General features: G+C 32.5%; 1 protein-coding gene and 3 long non-coding RNA genes across 5 annotated transcripts; all 4 read left to right on the top strand.

Annotated features, from left to right (window-relative positions):
- The first annotated feature begins 611 nt into the window (after positions 1-611).
- LOC124441823 lies at positions 612-5,457 on the top strand. Of its 2 annotated transcripts, none has more exons than XR_006947005.1 (3): positions 612-749; positions 1,008-1,108; positions 1,559-1,962. It is a non-coding gene; the product is annotated as an uncharacterized LOC124441823 (long non-coding RNA). The 2 variants fall into 2 exon arrangements; XR_006947004.1 differs by lacking the exon at positions 1,559-1,962 and adding an exon at positions 5,087-5,457 and having other exon boundaries at positions 614-749.
- A 2,259-nt stretch (positions 5,458-7,716) lies between these two features.
- On the top strand, positions 7,717-10,336 carry LOC124441534 (UBX domain-containing protein 11-like). Its single transcript, XM_046992012.1, has 8 exons — positions 7,717-7,815; positions 8,294-8,371; positions 8,452-8,620; positions 8,685-8,786; positions 9,181-9,244; positions 9,409-9,490; positions 9,658-9,725; positions 9,884-10,336. Exons 1-8 carry the CDS (start codon positions 7,717-7,719, stop codon positions 10,005-10,007), a joined length of 786 nt encoding a protein of 261 aa, XP_046847968.1. The 3' UTR covers positions 10,008-10,336.
- A 7,259-nt stretch (positions 10,337-17,595) lies between these two features.
- Positions 17,596-18,931, top strand: LOC124442782. Its single transcript, XR_006947354.1, has 3 exons — positions 17,596-17,716; positions 17,978-18,078; positions 18,528-18,931. It is a non-coding gene; the product is annotated as an uncharacterized LOC124442782 (long non-coding RNA).
- Positions 18,932-21,395: 2,464 nt separating this feature from the next.
- Positions 21,396-22,730, top strand: LOC124442783. The gene is made up of 3 exons (XR_006947355.1): positions 21,396-21,510; positions 21,769-21,869; positions 22,319-22,730. It is a non-coding gene; the product is annotated as an uncharacterized LOC124442783 (long non-coding RNA).
- Positions 22,731-24,147: the final 1,417 nt, after the last annotated feature.

Genomic DNA, 24,147 nt, shown 5'->3' with positions numbered 1-24,147 from the left:
GTCAAATCAAGAGTGAACAAAAAATAAGAATAAGCTCATTGTTCGTGAAATACATTTCTCTGAATTCTATCAAAAAAATGCGCGTTAATGCAGTCTCAGCGGTTTATAAAACTTTATATTTCTAAATATCTTTATCATTCAAAAAATGTGCTATCTATTATTAAAAATGAAGAAAAAATAAATAATATGGTATTTAGATATAATTTTTATTTGCAATTCGAAATCATGAGATATGAAACAGTTCACTCATTCAGCCATGCGTGATGCATGCAGCTGTCAGGTTACTAACAAAATACAAAGTGCGAAAAAAGACAGCAGTTTGCTAATTTCTACCATTCTCAATATCTTTATCGTATTTGATCGCATTACGTATTAAATTTTTTTAATTTCTATAACGCGCCTTAATGCAGTTGCAGCGATTTATAAAACTTTATATTTCTAAAAAGTGTTTATCATATATATGATGTGCATACTTTCATTGAAAATGAAGTAAAACCTTAATAATGAGAAATTTGAACATCATCTGTACACATGACATAAAACTTGCAATGTAAAAGCATGTGATATTAAGACAGAGCACACATACAATCATGTGTGTAACTGTAAGATCACTATAAAAAATTACATTGTGTGATACAACAGAGGCATATGCATCACTCAATCTTACAGTACCAGTTCAAAGCACCAGAGCTTTAAAGGAGGAATATTCTTAGAATAAAGAATACGAGGAAATTTTCTACCATAGTCAGGTACACTTACAATTCTTACAAGGCAAACAAAAATAGGAAACTTAAGTCAGATATTGCTACCTGAAGTTCGAATGTGGACAACATAAATATGACTTATCAAATTTGATAAAATATTGCTTGTTAAACTTACGGACAGTAATTATCATTTTATTTACAACAACTTCGTTTTCTAGAATTGATTTTACAGTGAAATGTGTCCGTTTGCATGCAGTGTATACACCTATTAAGTAGGATATACATTTATTCATTTTGTTTTAGCGATGAAGACACTCTACGTTCTCTTGATTCTGGTGGTTTATTATAAATCTGGCAAAATGGAGCAAATGATAAATTCAATTTCGGAGACAAAACCAACTGAGGTTGATGTTCTTGCCATATTTTGCCCAAATCTAGCTTATGTAAGAATAGTTCGGTCTTCAGAGGATACTAATATGTGTTTGGAAAGTTGATATTTTCAAATCTTTTATTTATTTGCTTTTTAATCATTAGATCAATGAGTGCAATTTATACAAAACAATCTCAAATTCACTTCTGTTTTAGTTGAGGACAGGGTGTAAATGATTTAGTTACTTGCAAAAACATTGTTATATATTTATACAACGACACAAACCAAACTTCACTAAAACATTATTTAAGTCTAACAGATATAAATTAAGACTAAAAAGCTGTACAATGCGTGTTTTAAACTAAATCCTTCAATCATTTTTAATTACTATGTTTTGTGTCATTCAATACTTGTTAGTACAGGTAATGGTTTCAAGTGCAATAGGCCTTAATATGAACATTAACAGGCCCTAAATCTCTTTTAGTGGAGGAAAGGACCATTTTGTGGATGGGTAAATCAACAGCGATTTCATTGCAGATATCACGAATCGTGTTGTACATTTATTCCAAGAATACCACGACGCTTTTATTGCTGTGGGTTTCGACCAGCAGTATGCTGTCATAACGGCAACTGTTGTCCATATGGTTCCTTTTGCGTGGGCAATCATTTATGTAGGCATCCTGTAAACATGACCAAAACCTAAGTAAAATGAAAGCTTTCTCTCATCCATAGTACTTTTTATGATTAATTTTTTAAATAATTGTAAAATCTTGTGAGTTATGAGGAGTACATATGTATGAATACCAACATCTGATGGATAAAACTATTTCCGTATTTGAAGAAAATTTGAATAAAAAATAAAAATACTTGTTATAGAAATGAATCAAATTATGCGTTTCTGTTCTTGTTTGTTTTCTTTGTTTGAATGATTTGATTTTGTTGATCTTTGTTGCACCTGTTTGCAACACCTGGCAGGTTAAGATTGATTGCACCGTACTTGCTTGCATTTGCATTTTTAGTTGTTTGCAAACTTTATCAGAAAACATTTTTCATTTAACTCGGTGCGGGAGCTTTTGTTTACGTGTTCATTAAATTCGATAAATTCGTTGAAAAATACAGTCCCTATATAGTGATACTGAATCAGCATAGGGAAAGCTAAGAGGAGTTTTAGAACATGGCCATCATCACATCATTTTAAAAAGTGTTGCTTGGAGCAAAAAGCTTTTTAACTCATCAATTCACTATTTTGTTTACAGTTTGACATTTTTCGTCCGTTGTAAAGCAAACTTGAATAGCGTATCACGCGCAACAATGTATCTGTGTATGAAGTTCTAATATTCTAAAGATCCTTGTCATATTTAATATTATACATACATTATTACGCGAAACCTACACAATGTTCATCTAATTGCAACAATGTATCTGTCTATGAAGTTCTAATATTCTAAAGATCTTTGTCATATTTAATATTATACATACATTATTACGCGAAACCTACACAATGTTCATCTAATCGCAAGTCTTGACTATCACTGGTGATGTCGTTTTATATTAGATTAACATCTTAGGGCGATAATCATGCAGTTTTTGATGAAAAGAATATTGAATTCATCGTTAAAATTTAAAATAAGTCTTAAGGAGTTCAATTATCTATATGACGTTAAAATAGTCATGTTACATGCAGTAAAGGTTAGTGGAAAGAGTTCGGAGTTACTGAGCAATTTGACTTAATAGTGAGCACAAAACACATTTCTCTCAAAAATTTATTTATTTAAAATTAATTTAATCCGACTATTATTCCGCTCTCGGACTTTTATTAAACCTTATTCGGTTTGCAAAAATTCAACATGCATGCTGAGTATTTTTTCCACAATTGAACGATTTCACAGCGTGTGAGCACGTGAAGGTCTATGAGCTCAGTAAATGCTTTACATAGGCATGCATGTGTACTTTCATAAGTCATAGTAAATTATTTATTGTTGTCTTACATGTAAAAGTTAATTTACCAGGGGACAAAGTTCGCCCATCTTCATCTGATAACGAAGAGTCATTTTACGAATAAAACGAAGATCTTTGAGAGCTGCAAACCAAACAACATGCACGAAGTCTGAGATTCATTGGCGCCAAGCAAAGGTTATTGCAAAACTGTGAATGAAGTTGGGGGAATTGGATATTTTATTATCTTTATTTGCGATACACGAAAACATGATACTTGAAATAGTTCAACGTACAGACTTGCATAATGCATGCAGCTGTCATATTACTAACAAAGTACAAAATGTTTAGAAAGACACAGCAGTTTACTGATGTCCACAATTCTAAAGATATTTATCATATTTAATCATATTATGGTTTACACAGCTAAATATTTCTATACATAATAGCCATCGAGCTAAAATACATGTAGCGCTACATGCCTTACTAATTTTTTAAAGCTATGATTTTGCTCCAAACACGCGAGATTTTACCCTATACACGCGTGTGTATTGTTTCGAAATTCTCTCGCGGAGTAAACAATGATTGACTACACACACGAGTCTGGGGCCAAATATACCTATTATTGAAAATGAAGAAAAAAGTAAATAATGTGGTATTTAGATATAATTTTTATTTGGGATATGAAATCATGAGATATGAAACAGTTCACTCATTCAGCCATGCGTGATGCATGCAGCTGTCAGATTACTAACAAAGTACAAAGTGCGTAAAAAGACACAGCAGTTTGCTAATTTCTGCTATTCTCACTATCTTTATCATATTTGATCGCATTACGTATCAAATTTCTTTACTTTCTATAACGCGCCTTAATGTAGTTGCAGTGATTTATGAAATTTTATGTTTCTAAAAAGTGTTTATCATATAAAAGATGTGCATACTTTCATTGAAAATGAAGTAAAACCTTAATAATGAGAAATTTGAGCATCATCTGTACACATGACATAAAACTTGCAATGTAAAAGCATGTGATATTAAGACAGATCACACATACAATCATGTGTGTAACTGTAAGATCACTATAAAAAATTACATTGTGTGATACAACACAGTCATATGCATCACTCATATCCATGGAATTTGCGCATCATATGATCCAGTCTTCATAAATAACAGCAATCCTACAGTACCAGTTCAAAGCACCAGAGCTTTAAAGGAGGAATTTTCTTCGAAAAAAGAATACGAGGATATTTTCTACCATAGTCAAGTACACTTACAATTCTTACATGGCAAACAAAAATAGGAAACTTAAGCCAGATATTGCTACCTGAAAGTTCGAATGTAGACAACATAAATATGACTTATCAAATTTGATAAAATATTGATTGTTAAACTTACGGACAGTAATTATTATTCTATTTACAACAACTTCGTTTTCTAGAATTGATTTTACAGTGAAATGTGTCCGTTTGCATGCAGTGTATACACCTACTAAGTAGGATATACATTAATTCATTTTGTTTTAGCGATGAAGACATTCTGCATTCTTTTGATTCTGATGGTTTGTTATAAATCTGGCAAAATGGAGCAAATGATAAATTCAATTTCAGAGACAAAACCAACTGAGGTTGGTGTTCTTGCTATATTTTGCCCAAATCTAGCTTATGTAAGAATAGTTCCGACTTCAGAGGATACTAATGTGTGTTTGGAAAGTTGATATTTTCAAATCTTTTATTTATTTGCTTTTTAATCATTAGATCAATGAGTGCAATTTATACAAAACAATGTCAAATTCACTTCTGTTATAGTTGTGAACAGGGTGTAAATGATTTAGTTACTTGCAAAAACATTGTTATATATTTATACAACGACACAAACCAAACTTCACTAAAACATTATTTAAGTCTAACAGATATAAATTAAGACTAAAAAGCTGTACAATGCGTGTTTTAAACTAAATCCTTCAATCATTTTTAATTACTATGTTTTGTGTCATTCAATACTTGTTAGTACAGGTAATGGTTTCAAGTGCAATAGGCCTTAATATGAACATGAACAGGCCCTAAATCTCTTTTAGTGGAGGAGAGGAGCACTTTGTGCATATGTAAACCATCAAGACTATCGTTGCAGAACTGGACAAACGTGTTGTACATTTATTCCAAGAAGACCACGACGCTTTTATTGCTGTCCTATACGACCAGCAGTATGCTGTCATGACGGCAACTGTTGTCCAGCTGGTACCTATTGCTTGGGCAATCATTTATGTGGGCATCATTTAAACATGACCAAAACCTACGTAAAATGAAAGCTTTCTCTCATCCATAGTACTTTTTATGATTAATTTTTAAATAATTGTAAAATCTTGTGAGTTGTGAGGAGTACATATGTATGAATACCAACATCTGATGGATAAAACTATTTCCGTATTTGAAGAAAATTTGAATAAAACTAAAATACTTATTTATAGAAATGAATCAAATTATGCGTTTCTGTTCTTGTTTGTTTTTTTTGTTTGAATGATTTGATTTTGTTGATCTTTGTTGCACCTGTTTGCAACACCTGGCACGTTAAGATTGATTGCACCGTACTTGCTTGCATTTGCATTTTTAGTTGTTTGCAAACTTTATCAGAAAACATTTTCATTTAACTCGGTGCGGGAGCTTTTGTTTACGTGTTCATTAAATTCGATAAATTCGTTGAAAAATACAGTCCCTATATAGTGATACTGAATCAGCATATGGAAAGCAAAGAGGAGTTTTAGAACATGGCCATCATCACATCATTTTAAAAAGTGTTGCTTGGAGCCAAAAGTTATTTAACTCATCAATTCAATATTTTGTTAACAGTTTGACATTTTTCGCCCGTTGTAAAGCAAACTTGAATAGTGTATCACGCGCAACAATGTATCTGTCTATGAAGTTCTAATATTCTAAAGACCTTTGTCATATTTAATATTATACATTATTACACTTGAAACCTACACAATGATCATCTAATTGCAACAATGTATCTGTCTGAAGTTCTATATTCTAAAGATCTTTGTCATATTTAATATTATACATACATTATTACGCAGACCTACACAATGTTCATCTAATCGCAAGTCTTGACTATCACTGGTGATGTCGTTTTATATTAGATTAACATCTTAGGGCGATAATCATGCAGTTTTTGATGAAAAGGATATTGAATTCATCGTTAAAATTTGACATAAGTTTTAAGGAGTTCAATATCTATATGACGTTAAAATAGTCATGTTACATGCAGTGAAGGTTAGAGGAAAGAGTTCAGAGTTACTGAGCAATTTGACTTAATAGTGAACACAAAACACATTTCTCTCAAAAATTTATTTATTTGAAATTAATTTAATCTGACTATTATTCTGCTCTCAGACTTTATTAAACCTCATTAGGTTTGCAAAAATTCAACATGCATTCTGAGTATTTTTCCCGCAATTGAACGATTTCACAGCGTGTGAGCACGTGAAGGTCTATGAGCTCAGTAAATGCTTTACATAGGCATGCATGTTTACTTTCATAAATCATAGTAAATTATTTAACGTTATCTCACATGTAAAAGGTAATTTACATGGGGATAAAGTTCGCCCATCTTCATCTGTTAACGAAGAGTCATTTTACGAATAAAACGAAGATCTTTGAGAGCTGCAAACCATACAACATGCACGAAGTCTGAGATTCATTGCCGCCAAGCAAAGATTATTGCAAAACTGCGAATAAATTTGGGGAAATTGGATATTTTATTATCTTTACTTGCGATACACGAAAACATGATACTTGAAATAGTTCACACGTACAGACATGCATAATGCATGCAGCTGTCAAATGACTAACAAAGTACAAAATGTTTAGTAAGACAAAGCAGTTTACTGATTTCCACAATTCTAAAGGTTTTTATCATATTTAATCGTATTATGATTTAGACAGCTAAATATTTGTATAGATAATAGCCATCGAGCTAAAATACATGGAGCGCTACATGCCTTACTAATCTTTTAAAGCTATGATTTTGCCCCAAACACGCGAGATTTTACCCTATACACGCGTGTGTATTGTTTCAAGATTCTCTCGCGGAGTGAACAATGATTGACTACACACACGAGTCTGGGGTGAAATACACCTATTATTGAAAATGAAGAAAAAAGTAAATAATGTGGTATTTAGATATAATTTTTATTTGCGATTTAAAATCATGACATATGAAACAGTTCACTCATACAGACATGCGTGATGCATGCATCTGTCAGTTTACTAACATAAGAAAGATCAGACTAATAATTATAAATGCACAATAGAAAAACATGTCATCATACTTCAGTAAAAATATACATATCGAAGGCCAAGACTCTTTTATTTGGTCAAAAAGATTTGTGAGAGTATTTTCGAACGATCATTAAATGGCGCCCAACGTGGGGCAAATGGAGTATACGACGGTTTTCTAAAACAACTTCATTCGAAAACCAAAGAAATGTCAAAGGATAATATTGAACGACTTCGCGCCAAAAGAGGCGGTTATCGTGGCGTGTGTACAAGGCTTGTAAAAGAAGCACTCGAGCTTCTGGATTCCACTGAAGTAGACATGGAAAGATGCAATGTCATCGCTGAACAACTCGAGAGTAAGATGAAGATCTAGACGAAATAAACGACAGAAATCATTGGGATATGCGATGTAACGGATAATGAACACGAAATGGAAGAAGCAGCCGCCGTCTCGGATAGAATTCTAAGCACTAGACGTAATCGAAGCAGCAAGAAAACTGGAGATTTGTCAAGAAACTATAAAAAGAAGGCAAAGTCCTACACCACAAGTCGAACAGATTCATTAGTCAATAGTGTAACATTTAAAAAAATTGATATTTTGAATATGTGACCATATATGCTCATGTCCTGCTTGGCCCGGTTGGATTTGGATCAATCGTTCACATCGTAAATGTTGATATATCGGCATCTTGCATTACAAGCTCAATATCATTGGAAAATTATTTTTGTTTTAGGAAGCTGAAATTTTTAGTCAACTTGTAATAACCTTTTTTACTAATTCATTCCTTATTTTATAAATGATTCCAAAAATGAGCTGCAGTTATTTGTTTTGACGTAACCAAAATTCGTCAGATAAGCTTATAAAATTTCTTTTCTAAAAATCAAAAATTTACAAAATGCATGTGGGCGTTGTTAATAATTGAATTATAGACCCCTCCTGAAATTGATATCATTTTTAGTCATATCAGGGGGGAATATATTTTGGTTAATAAGTTTCTCATTTTCAGCGTTGTATCAATGACTTGATGGATGGTTATTTTCCGTCTGAACTTCAAGACAAATACCCAGATGGCGTTAACATTAAGGTGAGTCATATGAAACGTTACCTTTATCATTCAGCTGTCACGTGCTTTATTGAATGATGTCATAATTATGACGTCATTAGGTTATCGATAGAAGAGATGTGGAGTACAAAGACAGACGAACGGAGCTCTTGTTTCCTGGCTCTGGTCAAACTCTAAATGATGTCGGTGGTCAGAATATTGCGGCTGATGCTCAAACACAATCTTCTAGAAATAAAATATGTTCACTGCATATAGATGGAAATAATAAAGGTATTCCAACCAAAATGTTGGGGTACTCCGTGTTGAAACTTGATCATAAAGATTTCTTGTGTAGAGAATGTTGAAAATTTCCTTGGTCGTTTACCTCCGTCTTTGATCAAGAATGGTAAAATTATCGATGTAAGATATGGTGTCGAAGAAACTCTGAAGGTTCGATGTATTATGATAAATATCTATTGATAATAAACACTGAAAAAATTATGTTTGTTGTCGTCAATAGAACTACAAAATTTCAACGTACACGTGGTCACTTACCCCTCCCCCCCCCTCCCCTCCAAATACAATGAAAATGACAATTGTAGGATTCCAACGAAAATCGATCTTTGGGCGAGGGGGGGTATTTACATTTTGTTTTTGTGTGGTGAATCATTGACGCATAGTGATTTAACAAAAATTCAAGTAGATGATTTCCATTTGCTATTGTTCTGTAATACTAATAATTTTGGTTTATTTAGCTATCTTAAATCGTTCTTAAATCATGATATTGCGGTTTCTTTAACTGATATTATATCAAACCAAGTAATAATACAATTTGTGCTACCTTAACTTAGGGGCCCTCCAATCTTTCTACCAAAAACGAAGTTCGTGTGAAGTTGTTCAAGAGATCAAAACAAGGTACGAATACATGGGAAATGAGAAAGTATTTAGTTGAAGCATGGACGGCAAAATGAATTTTAAAAGTTGGTATCCTATTAACGTCGTGGTTTGTGCCTAAATATCCTTCTGGTATCCTGTGAACTTAAAACAAAATGCACTTATATCGTTTTGCCTTCTTTCAGGGCTGAAAATATGGGTGGACGACCTGAATCTGCCCGCAACAATGTCACGACTTTACGTATCAAATCAGAAAGAGGTGATGAGGTAGTTACAGTATTTCTATCATTCTATATACCGAAAAAAGGGTCTGTATCGAGGTTCGGTTTATATTATTTTTCGTATGCCAAAATTACGTTTATTTATCAATTATGATCTTGTCAGCAAAAAAATTCATAAACAAAAATTTATACTTCATCCAATCTTTTCTTTAGACGTATATTTTAAAAATGAAATTCACAGACACGATTGACAAAGTTCGCTATTTTATCAACAAAGAAAGGTTATACTATTCAATTGTTTTATTTTGCACAAGTTTAACGCGACTTGTTGGATCTTTTTATGCATCAAAACAATTTCTTTTAACATATGCAGACATAACTTAATCCTTGAGGGCACTGGTTCACCATACTTCATGTAGACTTTCTTTTATCTTGTCAGACCCGAACTGCATGATGGGTACCGTATCAAAACGTCATTTCCAAATATGGTATATGATGACGTAATGCAAACCTTAGAGGAAGTGGGACTGGTACCAAATGCAATTTTACATATTCTTGTCTAAGATTTTAGCAACTGATTCTTTGGATTGAAAATTTAAAATGTCTGAAAGTATCGTTAACTTTCACCTCTGAAAGTAAACTTTATTATTTGATGACGTTACAATCGTATGGCGGCCATCTTAATTTACCAAATGACGTCACAATTGAGTGATTTTTTCAAATTGCCAATTGTTTTGAACGTTTAAACACGTATAACGTTGCGTCCGCTCGATATTCTTGACGTTTGACAATTTTGACGGTTATTGTCTTTTAAAATTGTCGGCGTTTTCTGGAGAAACATTGAATAGAAGTCTTATCATCTGTCAAGGTTGTAGTTGTAAAAGGAGGTAGTCTAGCCCGACTCTGGGAAAGTTTAGAAATATGAGTATAGTTCGAGGATGTCTCGGCAATGTGAATGGTTTCATCTCTTATTTATGGCATACTTTGTTGTCAAGAAGATACGGTAAAAAACAGTCAACAGATGAGCAACTTCAAGATGATATTGGTGCCATTATTGACGATAATTACTATAAACGTGACATACTAATTGTTGGTAAGAGAATGGTAATGTCTACCAGCGTTGAAGAACGGATCAACGCTGTTCGTGATATTGGTCATATAGCATGGTTAGGTGGACCTGCTGTCGCCAGGTTGGCTGCAAATCATCTCATAGAGTTTGCACGCATGCTCCAAGATGATGAAGCGCCAGATGCTATGAAGATACAAATTTTATACACCATTAGCGAAATTTGTATGTGTAGCATTGATAATCAAAATACAGCATGATCCTACGGTCTACTTGATGCCATTTACAGCCTACTTGAATCGGAAATACCGCTGATACGTTGTGGTGCAGTCGCATGTCTTGTCGTGTTAATCAACGAGAATTATGAAAATCACATATCTGTTCTACGTATGGAAAATATTGAAGAGAAGTTAATTGATTTGTTACAAGAAGACTGGAGTTCTTGGAAACGCAACGAAGCCAAGCGGTTGATTCTAATGCTGGGACTGAATCAGTCGGAGGATGACGTTGATGATCTCGATGAATTTGATCGCAGTTAATATCTGGTTCATGATTGTTGTCAGTCATATGTGATGTCGGGTATTAGAAAAATTTTGGAACCAATAATTTGAAAATTGTTTTTCTTAGAATTGTCTATATACTATATTATGATTTGGAGATGTACATACTTATGTTTATTTCAAGGTTTATTTTGTAAATTAAACGTAAAACTTTGATAACTTATTGAGATTTGATGAATAAAGAATCCATATCTTTAACGTAAATTTTATTATCACATTTTATGTTTACAGTGAAGGTTGCAAGTTCGTAAAAATAATTATCAACAGTTTATTTTTGAATGAATTTGTTGTGTTTCAAAAAACTTTTAAAGAATTTTGTGTGATACGATATAAAAACTATTCGTTGTGAACTACGAATACTAAAATATATTTTATGCTGCAGCGCCTAAATATATTCGTGATAGGGCCGAACGCATAACTGACACTAACCAATCGCGTCGTTAGAAAATACTTTTAAATTTAAAATGGGCTTTTATAATTAATTTTGACCCACCCTATATCTACCACAGTGAAAACGCAGGCTTATAACTAAAGAACGCATTTTAAAAGACGGTAGCTACTTTTTGGGATCATCTTGTATTCTTGATTTGCACTGACTACTAAAAGAAATTTATTTTTTAGACATTTTTCCTAAAAATTCGTAAAATGTAGCTAGTTTTGTTTTCAAAATCGAAATCAGATTTTGTCTACGTTTGACGTATTTCTTCCAAACAAGGATTAAAAACAAAGTAGGCAGTAGGTATACAAGGCAAACATATGAAGCCATGAGCTATTTTCCTTATGACACATTTTACTAATACAGACATGCATGATATATGCAGCTGTCATATTACTAACAAAATACAAAGCGCATTACAAGACAATGCAGCAGTTGACCAATTTCTACCATTCTAAAGATCTTTATCATTTTTATGAGGTTTACAACGATGAACTTACTAAGATTGAAAATGAGCACTAGTAAACCTCACTAGTAAGGCATGCGGTATCTTTAGAAGATTAATGAAATTTGAAAAACTTTTTGCTCAATAGTTCTTATGGTATCACATTACTGTAAAAGTGTGAAGTAAAAGTACAGTGTATAACAAGACACAGAAGTTTGCTAATTCTACCATTCTGATCTTTATCTTAAATCATTTTCTTGTTGTGCTATTAATTTTAATGCAATGGTTATTCATACAATTGATTTCAAAGCAATTTCACTATATTCTGATTCGACAACGAGGCAAAACATTTAAAATTAAAATAACCAATTTGCCCTAATTTGAGAATTACAACGGAATGACTGTGTAGCAATTTGCAAACAGTTGCAATTTCTAACTTGAAATTTTGGTATCTTTTAATCCCTTGAAATCGATTGGGCTAGCTCGCTATCAGGGCCATATCGCCTCCATATTATTAGACCACTTTGGCTGTTTGTGAGGCAAAGAAGCTTCAACGAGTTTAAACACCTAGAAAGCGCAAAAAAAGCTATAAATATTTTTGTTTTTTTCTTTCCATTATGTACCTATTTTAGCGTCAAAACTCGCTGTTCAAGACGAGTTCTTTTAAATACAAAATAAACGTTCTTGAGATTGATATGACTGTCATATGACGTTTTTTTGACGGTGATACATGTACTTTTATTAATTAGTACTTAATATCATTGTTTATAAGATAACAGGCTTGTAAGTCATTGACGATTAGAAAACTGTCCATCCGTGCAGGTTATTTGTCATAATATTTTCCATTTTTTTTCGATAATGCTTTATCTTTAAGGTTCTTAAGATTGACCAAGTCGTTGTTAAAGTTAAATGGTTTGAACCCGGGAGTATCATTATATGTTATATAACTTGGAACAAACCCCCCTGTACAGATCACAGCAATTACCGGCACCTTACAAACGACTTATTCACAATACAAACAAACGATCAACTAAAAACACTACACTTCAAACTAATTCACAATGACAATACACAATTGACACCCACACATTACAACTAAATATGTCACACCTAAATCACACATCGCAACTAAAAATAAAATATTTCACTTCACACTAATCCACAATGACAATACACATTTCCTGTACACACAATACAATGACGTAAGAACCAGATAACAAATTCGGCTAACCTGACGTTTACTCCTCATTTGACTCTGAAGACGACTACCGCTAAGGTTGTTAAAACGTCAGTCAACAACAACAAAAACAGTCCTTCTCAGGACTATACTAACCTGGACGATCTACATTTACAAACATACAAGTCGTTGTTGTTATTCATCTTTTTGATGTGCAGCACAATAGTGCGTACACAAACAAATGTGATCATAGTTATTTATGTCTTTGATTTATAAATTACAAAATGTTACTAATCTTCCTAACAATTTGTCCACGTTTATGGCGGGAGATGGAGAGGTAGAATTGGCTCCGACGTTTTGAATATTTGATCTAGTGTTTGGGTCCTTTTAACGAAATAGCTCAAAAAGTTTATTGTTGGCCTATACAGGTATTTTGAATTAATTTTACCACTCTCAGAAGAAAAAAAGTAACTGCTGGTTTAAGACGGCGCTTTGAAGCTATGAATTTTAGCAAAATATAGCAAGCTAAATCATTATTTCATTATGAAAAGATTATAAATAGTCAATGTAATATCAAGTTTGAAGCGTCTTTAAATAGCGGAAAAAACGTATTTTGATTCAGAGCTTTTAAATTTAAAATTTCATTGAAAAATGAAAGGTGGTGGCCAGTAAAGCGCAGGAAAGTCAAACAACGTGGACATTAAAAACCTTTGACTAAATACTTTACAGATGTGTTTTTATATCAGGAGTATTGTTTCGCACAATCTGCGCGAAGTGCTGGTTCACTGTTCTAAAACTTCACACTAACGATGGGACTGTATTTTGAATATATAATTTTGACACTTCAATAAGATATTTACAGTGTTGTGCACGATTTTTTGTTCCAAGCGTTGGTTCTTCGCGATACGGAATGATTAAATTTGATCTCGTTAAGATTACGGACAACCGTCAATCCTAGAACTGCGTTTTGAAATTTATTGCCTTCTGCAATACAACTATAGTTCATCAAATTTGTATGACCAGTTCATACATCAACAACTACAACTTTTCCGAACCCCGAACCAACGCTTGCAAGCTCTTATTTATATTATAATTATTAGGATATGTTTTTTGGGCGTTTGCATGACTTGCAACTACGCCATTCCGTTCATAGAGTACCGTCATTACCTATATCCTACCGCAATGCCACATTGGGTAGAAAAAGTGTTCCTAAGTATTTTAAATTTACGTATAGGATTTCCACTGAAACCACAGTTTAATAACTATATACGTATTTTCCTATTTGTCTAGTAATATATGACTTAACATTTTACATAAACATAATATCCGTTATCTTAGTATCAAAAATATGACACAGTCACACTCTACATAACATAACATGACAATTTACAACATATTTCTGTTCTAGCATGACTGAATAAAACTGATTTGCCATGATCTTTTCTATCAAATTTTAAATCAAAAAAAGTTTTTCTATTTCTGCTATTTATAGATAGCTCAGGCTACTTTATAGCTTTTGCAATATATATTTTAGTTTGTAAAGAATAACTTTTTGAATTTTTGGCCCTTGAAATTAAAAATAGACCATTTTTATTGTTTGCATGACTGCCTGCGTAAAAAAGATTGTATCTAATAGTGCATTGACATCACAACGGAAATTTGTCTAATGTACTTTGTTTCAAATTAAATTTTTTAAACAGGCATGACACAAGATATCAGACTCGCGTGTTATGCGACAAAATTATTATGCTTTCTTGTAGATTGTGGGTAAAATACAGTATTTTCTTGAAGGAAGCCGGTCTCGCTTCTAGTTTTCTTCAATATGGCAAAAACTTCAAAACAACAATATGCAGTTGAAGAATAAATTTGAAAACTTCATGTAATGCTACTGAAATAGTCGGTACAACTCAATGACAGCAATCTTATTGCTGTAATGTGTGAGTCTAAACACATTTTAATTTTTCCGCGAAATACACCATTTGTTGGCAGAAATTAAATAGAACATTTCAGCCAGTCCAGACCACCTCATATGAATGCAAATACAAATTTGCCCAGCAAACTAGCTAGCACAACTTGAGCGGGCTTGCTTGTCTTCTATAAACATGCCCTAAATCTCTTCTAGTGTATGGGAAAACAATTTTTGTGGATGGGTAAATCATCAAAGATTTGAATGCGATAACCAAGAAACATGTTGTGAATTTATTGCAAGAATACCACGTCGTTTTTTATAGTTGCCCTCTTCCACGTGGAGTATTTTGTTATAACGGCAACTGCTGTCGACCTGGTGAAATTTGCCATGACCCTTATCTTTGTTTCATCAAGATAACACGACCAAAAACTACGACAAATGAAAGCCTTTTGTTGTTCATATCAAATTTTATGATTTAATTTCTAACTAATTGTAAAATGTTGTGAGTTGTTTGAAGTACATATGTATGAACACCAACATCTGATGAATGTAGCTACTTACGTATTTGAAGAAAGTTTAAATAAAAAGTGAAGATACTTGTTATAGAAATGAATCAAATTATGCGTTTCTGTTTTTGTTTGTTTTCTTTGTTTAAATGGTTTAAATTTGTTGGTCTTTGCTGCGCCTGCTTGCAACACCTGGCACTTTGGGATTGATTGCACTATACTTGCTTGTAAATGCATTTTTGTAGTTTGCAAACAAAAAACATGCAAGAAGTCTTGGATTCTTTGCCGATAAGCCAAAACTTATCGCAAAACTGCTAATAAAATTTGGGAAATTGGATATATTATTATCTTTATTTGCGATACACGAAAACATGATACTTGAAATAGTTCACACGTACAGACATGCATAATGCATGCAGCTGTCAATTTACTAACAAAATACAAAATGTTTAGTAAGACACAGCAGTTTACTGATTTCCACAATTCGAAAGATTTTTATCATATTTAATCGTATTATGATTTACACAGCTAAATATTTGTATACATAATAGCCATCGAGCTAAAATATATGGAGCGCTACCTGCCCTAATAATTTTTTAAAGCCGTGATTTTACCCCAGACACGTGTGTGTAGTCATTGTTCACTCTGTGAGAGAATCTTGAAACAATACACACGCGTGTCTGGGGTAAAATCTCGCATGACTAATGTAAGATTTGGCTTCAAGTATTTGCTTCAGGTAGCGTTCCATGTATTACAGTTCAGTGGTAATAAGATGGTTTCGAGTGCAACTGCACGATAGCATGATTTTGCACAAGTCCGCTGTGAACTCGTTCGCCAAAGAAAATCTTCGAAACCTTACGCAAGCTATTGTAATTGCTTTGTTTACAGTAATTTAACATTTATCGCTTGCTTTTGAAATGTTTTATTTTGTTGTATCTTAGATCACGTCTTTGTTTTACTAACGAATGAGGATGGCATTTTTCAAAAATAAATTACTCTGGTGTTTCAAATTTTTACACTGGCATTTACAAGAAAATTAAACTGCTCTTAACCAATCAGAATTAAGAAATTTTTTCATGTAATGTCATTTTTTTTTTTGTACAAAAAAATTCATTGAAAATGTTCACGTATTTGTATGTGCTCAAACATTCCAGCTGCACGAGCAATTATAAAGTATGTATTTCGTAAACATGCGATGTCACGAGAATTAAAGGGTATTTATTGTGAATTTCGCTGTCTACAGACTTTAAAAAGTTACATGGCCAAATACTTGTACAAAAAGTCACTAATAAAGTCAAATAAAGAATTGAACAAAAAGTAGGAATAAACTCATTGTTCATGAAAAATGTTTCCTGAATTTTATCAAAAAAATGCGCGTTAATGCAGTCTCAGCAGATTATAAAACTATATATTTCTAGATATCTTTATCATACAAAAAATGTGCTTTCCAACATTGAAAAAGAACAAAAACTTAAATAATGTGGTATTTAGATATAATTTTTATTTGCAATTCGAAATCATGAGATATGAAACAGTTCACTCATTCAGCCATGCGTGATGCATGCAGCTGTCAGGTTACTAACAAAGTACAAAGTGCGTAAAAACACACAGCAGTTTGCTACTTTCTTCCATTCTCAATATCTTTATTATATTCAATCGTATTACGTATCAAATTTCTTTAATTTCTATAACGCGCCTTAATGCAGTTGCAGCGATTTATGAAACTTTATATTTCTAAAAAGTGTTTATCATATAAATGATGTGCATACTTTCATTGAAAATGAAGTAAAACCTTAATGATAAATTTGAACATCATCTGTACACAAGACATAAAACTTGCAATGTAAAAGCATGTGATATTAAGACAGCTCACACATACAATCATGTGTGTAACTGTAAGATCACTATAAAAAGTTACATTGTGTGATACAACAGTTATATACATCACTCACTGCATCAATCATATCTGTCTCACTTCAAACATCCCCGCTGAGCATTTATACACATTTCGTAATCATCTGATGTCACGAGAGTAGAAGGTCGTTGTTCATATCCATGTTGCTTGAGCTTCATATGATCCAGTCTTCTTAAATAGCAACACCAGTTCAGAGCATCAGAGCTTTAAAGGAGGCCTAAGAATAAAGAATACGAGGATATTTTAGACCATAGTCAGGTACAATTATATTTATTACACATGGCAAACAAAAATAGGAAACTTAAGTCAGATATTGCTACCTGAAAGTTCGAATGTCGACAACATAAATATGACTTATCAAATTTGATAAAATATTGATTGTTAAACTTACGGACAGTAATTATCATTTTATTTACAACAACTTCGTTTTCTAGAATTGATTTTACAGTGAAATGTGTCCGTTTGCATGCAGTGTATACACCTATTAAGTAGGATATACATTTATTCATTTTGTTTTAGCGATGAAGACACTCTGTATTCTCTTGATTCTGATGGTTTATTATAAATCTGGCAAAATGGAGCAAATGATAAATTCAATTTCGGAGACAAAACCAACTGAGGTTGGTGTTCTAGCTATATTTTGCCAAAATCTAGCTTATGTAAGAATAGTTTGGTCTTCAGAGGATACTAATGTGTGTTTGGAAAGTTGATATTTTCAAATCTTTTTTTATTTGCTTTTCAATCATTAGATCAATGAGTGCAATTTATAAAAAACAATCTCAAATTCGCTTCTGTTTTAGTTGTGGACAGGGTGTAAATGATTTAGTTACTTGCAAAAACATTGTTATATATTTATACAACGACACAAACCAAACTTCACTAAAACATTGTTTAAGTTTAACAGATATAAATTAAGACTAAAAAGCTGTACAATGCGTGTTTTAAACTAAATCCTGCAATCATTTTTAATTACTATGTTTTGTGTCATTCAATACTTGTTAGTACAGGTAATGGTTTCAAGTTCAATAGGCCTTAATATGAACATGAACAGGCCCTAAATCTCTTTTAGTGGAGGAAAGGACCACTTTGTGGATGGGTAAACCGTCAGAAAATATATTGCAGAAATGGACAAAAGTGTTGTACATTTATTCCAAGAAGACCAGAACGCTTTTATTGCTGTCCTATGCGACCAGCAGTATGCTGTAATAACGGCAACTGTTGTCCAGCTGGTACCTATTGCGTGGGCGATGATTTATGTAGCCATCCTATAAACATGACCAAAACCTACGTAAAATGAAAGCTTTTTCTCAGCCATAGTACTTTTTATGATTAAATTTTTAAATAATTGTAAAATCTTGTGAGTTATGAGGAGTACATATGTTTGAATACCAACATCTGATGGATAAAACTATTTCCGTATTTGAAGAAAATTTGAATAAAAAATAAAAATACTTGTTATAGAAATGAATCAAATTATGCGTTTCTGTTCTTGTTTGTTTTCTTTGTTTGAATGATTTGATTCTGTTGATCTTTGTTGCACCTGTTTGCAACACCTGGCACGTTAAGATTGATTGCACCGTACTTGCTTGCATTTGCATTTTTAGTTGTTTGCAAACTTTATCAGAAAACATTTTTCATTTATCTCGGTGCGGGAGCTTTTGTTTACGTGTTCATTAAATACGATAAATTCGTTGAAAAATACAGTCCCTATATAGTGATACTGAATCAGCATATCGAAAGCTAAGAGGAGTTTTAGAACATGGCAATCATCACATCATTTTAAAAAGTGTTGCTTGGAGCCAAAAGTTATTTAACTCATCAATTCAATATTTTGTTAACAGTTCGACGTTTTTCGTCCGTTGTAAAGCAAACTTGAATAGTGTTTCACGCGCAACAATGTATCTGTCTATAAAGTTCTAATATTCTAAAGATCTTTGTCATATTTAATATTATACATACATTATTACGCGAAACCTACACAACGTTCATCTAATTGTAACAATGTATCTGTCTATGAAGTTCTAATATTCTAAAGATCTTTATCATATTTAATATTATACATACATTATTACGCGAAACCTACACAATGTTCATCTAATTGCAACAATGTATCTGTCAATGAAGTTCTAATATTCTAAAGATATTTGTCATATTTAATATTATACATACATTATTACGCGAAACCTACGCAATGTTCATCTAACTGCAACAATGTATCTGTCTATACAGTTCTAATATTCTAAAGATCTTTGTCATATTTAATATTATACATACATTATTACGCGAAACCTACACAATGTTCATCTAATTGCAACAATGTATCTGTCTATGAAGTTCTAATATTCTAAAGATCTTTGTCATATTTAATATTATACATACATTATTACGCGAAACCTACACAATGTTCATCTAATTGCAAGTCTTGACTATCACTGGTGATGTCGTTTTATATTAGATTAACATATTAGGGCGATAATCATGCAGTTTTTGATGAAAAGGATATTGAATTCATAGTTAAAATTTAAAATAAGTCTTAAGGAGTTCAATTATCTTTATGACGTTAAAATAGTCATGTTACATGCAGTGAAGGTTAGTGGAAAGAGTTCGGAGTTTCTGAGCAATTTGACTTAATAGTGAGCACAAAACACATTTCTCTCAAAAATTTATTTATTTAAAATTAATTTAATCTGACTATTATTCCGCTCTCGGACTTTTATTAAACCTTATTCGGTTTGCAAAAATTCAACATGCATGCTGAGTATTTTTTCCACAATTGAACGATTTCACAGCGTGTGCGCACGTGAAGGTCTATGAGCTCAGTAAATGCTTTACATAGGCATGCATGTGTACTTTCATAAATCATAGTAAATTATTTATTGTTATCTCACATGTAAAAGTTAATTTACCTGGGGATAAAGTTCGCCCATCTTCATCTGATAACGAAGAGTCATTTTACGAATAAAACGAAGATCTTTGAAAACTTCAAACCATACAACATGCACGAAGTCTGAGATTCATTGCCGCCAAGCAAAGATTATTGCAAAACTGCGAATAAATTTGGGGAAATTGGATATTTTATTATCTTTATTTGCGATACACGGAAACATGATACTTGAAATAGTTCACACGTACAGACATGCATAATGCATGCAGCTGTCAAATGACTAACAAAGTGCAAAATGTTTAGTAAGACACAGCAGTTTACTGATTTCCACAATTCTAAAGATTTTTATCATTTTTAATCGTATTATGATTTACACAGCTAAATATTTGTATACATAATAGGCATCGAGCTAAAATACATGTAGCGCTACATGCCTTACTAATTTTTTAAAGCTATGATTTTGCTCCAAACACGCGAGATTTTACCCTATACACGCGTGTGTATTGTTTCAAGATTCTCTCGCGGAGTAAACAATGATTGACTACACACACGAGTCTGGGGTGAAATATACCTATTATTGAAAATGAAGAAAAAAGTAAATAATGTGGCATTTAGATATAATTTTTATTTGCGATTTAAAATCACGAGATATGAAACAGTTTACTCATACAGACATGCGTGATATATGCAGCTGTCAGATTACTACAAAGTACAAAGTGCGTAAAAAGACACAGCAGTTTGCTAATTTCTGCCATTCTCAATATCTTTATCATATTTGATCGCATTACGTATTAAATTTTTTTAATTTCTATAACGCGCCTTAATGCAGTTGCAGCGATTTATGAAACTTTATATTTCTAAAAAGTGTTTATCATATATATGATGTGCATACTTTCATTGAAAATGAAGTAAAACCTTAATAATGAGAAATTTGAACATCATCTGTACACATGACATAAAACTTGCAATGTAAAAGCATGTGATATTAAGACAGAGCACACATACAATCATGTGTGTAACTGTAAGATCACTAAAAAAAATTACATTGTGTGATACAACAGAGGCATATGCATCACTCAATCTTACAGTACCAGTTCAAAGCACCAGAGCTTTAAAGGAGGAATATTCTTAGAAAAAAGAATACGCGGATATTTCCTACCATAGTCAAGTACACTTACAATTCTTACATGGCAAACAAAAATAGGAAACTTAAGTCAGATATTGCTACCTGAAGTTCGAATGTGGACAACATAGATATGACTTATCAAATTTGATAAAATATTGCTTGTTAAACTTACGGACAGTAATTATCATTTTATTTACAACAACTTCGTTTTCTAGAATTGATTTTACAGTGAAATGTGTCCGTTTGCATGCAGTGTATACACCTATTAAGTAGGATATACATTTATTCATTTTGTTTTAGCGATGAAGACACTCTACATTCTCTTAATTCTGATGGTTTATTATAAATCTGGCAAAATGGAGCAAATGATAAATTCAATTTCGGAGACAAAACCAACTGAGGTTGGTGTTCTTCCCATATTTTTCCAAAATCTAGCTTATGTAAGAATAGTTTGGTCTTCAGAGGATACTAATGTGTGTTTGGAAAGTTGATATTTCCAAATCTTTTATATATTTGCTTTTAATCGTTAGATCAATGAGTGCAATTTATACAAAACAATCTCAAATTCACTTCATTTTTAGTTGTGGACAGGGTGTAAATGATTTAGTTACTTGCAAAAACATTGTTATATATTTGTACAACGACACAAACCAAACTTCACTAAAATATTGTTTAAGTCTAACAGATATAAATTAAGACTAAAAAGCTGTACAATGCGTGTTTTAAACTAAATCCTGCAATCATTTTTAATTACTATGTTTTGTGTCATTCAATACTTGTTAGTACAGGTAATAGTTTCAAGTTCAATAGGCCTTAATATGAACATGAACAGGCCCTAAATCTCTTTTAGTGGAGGAGAGGACCAATTTGTGGATGGGTAGGCCATCAGACACATTTTTGCAGAGATGGAGAAACGTGTTGTAGATATCCAAGAGAACCACTACGCTTTTATTGCTGTGGATTTCGACCAGCAGTATGCTGTAATAACGGCAAATGTTGTCTAGCTGGTACCTATTGCTCGGGCAATCATTTATGTAAGCATCATATAAACATGACCAAAACCTAAGTAAAATGAAAGCTTTCTCTCATCCATAGTACTTTTTATGATTAATTTTTTAAATAATTGTAAAATCTTTGTGAGTTAAGAGGAGTACATATGTATGAATACCAACATCTGACGGATAAACTATTTCCGTATTTGAAGAAAATTTGAACAAAAAGTAAAGATACTTGTTATAGAAATGAATCAAATTATGCGTTTCTGTTCTTGTTTGTTTTTTTTGTTTGAATGATTTGATTTTGTTGATCTTTGTTGCACCTGTTCGCAACACCTGGCACGTTAAGATTGATTGCACCGTACTTGCTTGTATTTGCATTTTTAGTTGTTTGCAAACTTTATCAGAAAACATTTTTCATTTAACTCGGTGCGGGAGCTTTTGTTTACGTGTTCATTAAATTCGATAAATTCGTTGAAAAATACAGTCCCCATATAGTGATACTGAATCAGCATACGGCCATCATCACATTATTTTAAAAAGTGTTGCTTGGAGCCAAAAGTTATTTAACTCATCAATTCACTATTTTGTTACAGTTTGACATTTTTCGCCCGTTGTAAAGCAAACTTGAATAGTGTATTACGCGCAACAATGTATCTGTCTATGAAGTTCTAATATTCTAAAAATCTTTGTCATATTTAATATTATACATACATTATTACGCGAAACCTACACAATGTTCATCTAATTGCAAGTCTTGACTATCACTGGTGATGTCGTTTTATATTAGATTAACATCTTAGGGCGATAATCATGCAGTTTTTGATGAAAAGGATGTTGAATTCATCGTTAAAATTGAAAATAAATCTTAAGGAAATCAATATCTATATGACGTTAAAATAGTCATGTTACATGCAGTGAAGGTTAGTGGAAAGAGTTCGGAGTTATTGAGCAATTTGACTTAATAGTGAGCACAAAACACATTTCTCTCAAAAATTTATTTATTTAAAATTAATTTAATCTGACTATTATTCCGCTCTCGGACTTTTATTAAACCTCTTTCGGTTTGCAAAATTCAACATGCATGCTGAGTATTTTTCCCACAATTGAACGATTTCACAGCGTGTGAGCACGTGAAGGTCTATGAGCTCAGTAAATGCTTTACATAGGCATGCATGTGTACTTTCATAAATCATAGTAAATTATTTATCGTTATCTCACATGTAAAAGGTAATTTACCTGAGGATAAAGTTCGCCCATCTTCATCTGATAACGAAGAGTCATTTTACGAATAAAACGAAGATCTTTGAGAGCTGCAAACCATACAACATGCACGAAGTCTGAGATTCATTGCCGCCAAGCAAAGATTATTGCAAAACTGCGAATAAATTTGGGGAAATTGGATATTTTATTATCTTTATTTGCGATACACGAAAACATGATACTTGAAATAGTCCACACGTACAGACATGCATAATGCATGCAGCTGTTAAATTACTAACAAAGTACAAAATGTTTAGTAAGACAAAGCAGTTTACTGATTTCCACAATTCTAAAGATTTTTATCATATTTAATCGTATTATGATTTAGACAGCTAAATATTTGTATACATAATAGCCATCGAGCTAAAATACATGGAGCGCTACATGCCTTACTAATTTTTTAAAGCTATGATTTTGCCCC

The sequence above is a fragment of the Xenia sp. Carnegie-2017 genome, unplaced genomic scaffold (genome assembly GCF_021976095.1).
Source record: "Xenia sp. Carnegie-2017 unplaced genomic scaffold, XeniaSp_v1 HiC_scaffold_20, whole genome shotgun sequence".
In the NCBI taxonomy this organism is placed as follows: Eukaryota; Metazoa; Cnidaria; class Anthozoa; order Malacalcyonacea; family Xeniidae; genus Xenia; species Xenia sp. Carnegie-2017.
Note: the sequence above shows the minus strand (reverse complement) of the source record. Positions and strands in the feature narration are given on the sequence as shown.

Excerpts from the sequence above, each read along its gene's own strand:
- LOC124441534 (XM_046992012.1), top strand. The coding sequence starts at position 7,717 with ATGGAAGAAGCAGCCGCCGTCTCGGATAGAATTCTAAGCACTAGACGT. Across the intron at positions 7,816-8,293 it reads CAAGAAACTATAAAAAGAAG|CGTTGTATCAATGACTTGAT; the intron begins GCAAAGTCCTAC and ends TCTCATTTTCAG. Across the intron at positions 8,372-8,451 it reads CAGATGGCGTTAACATTAAG|GTTATCGATAGAAGAGATGT; the intron begins GTGAGTCATATG and ends TGACGTCATTAG.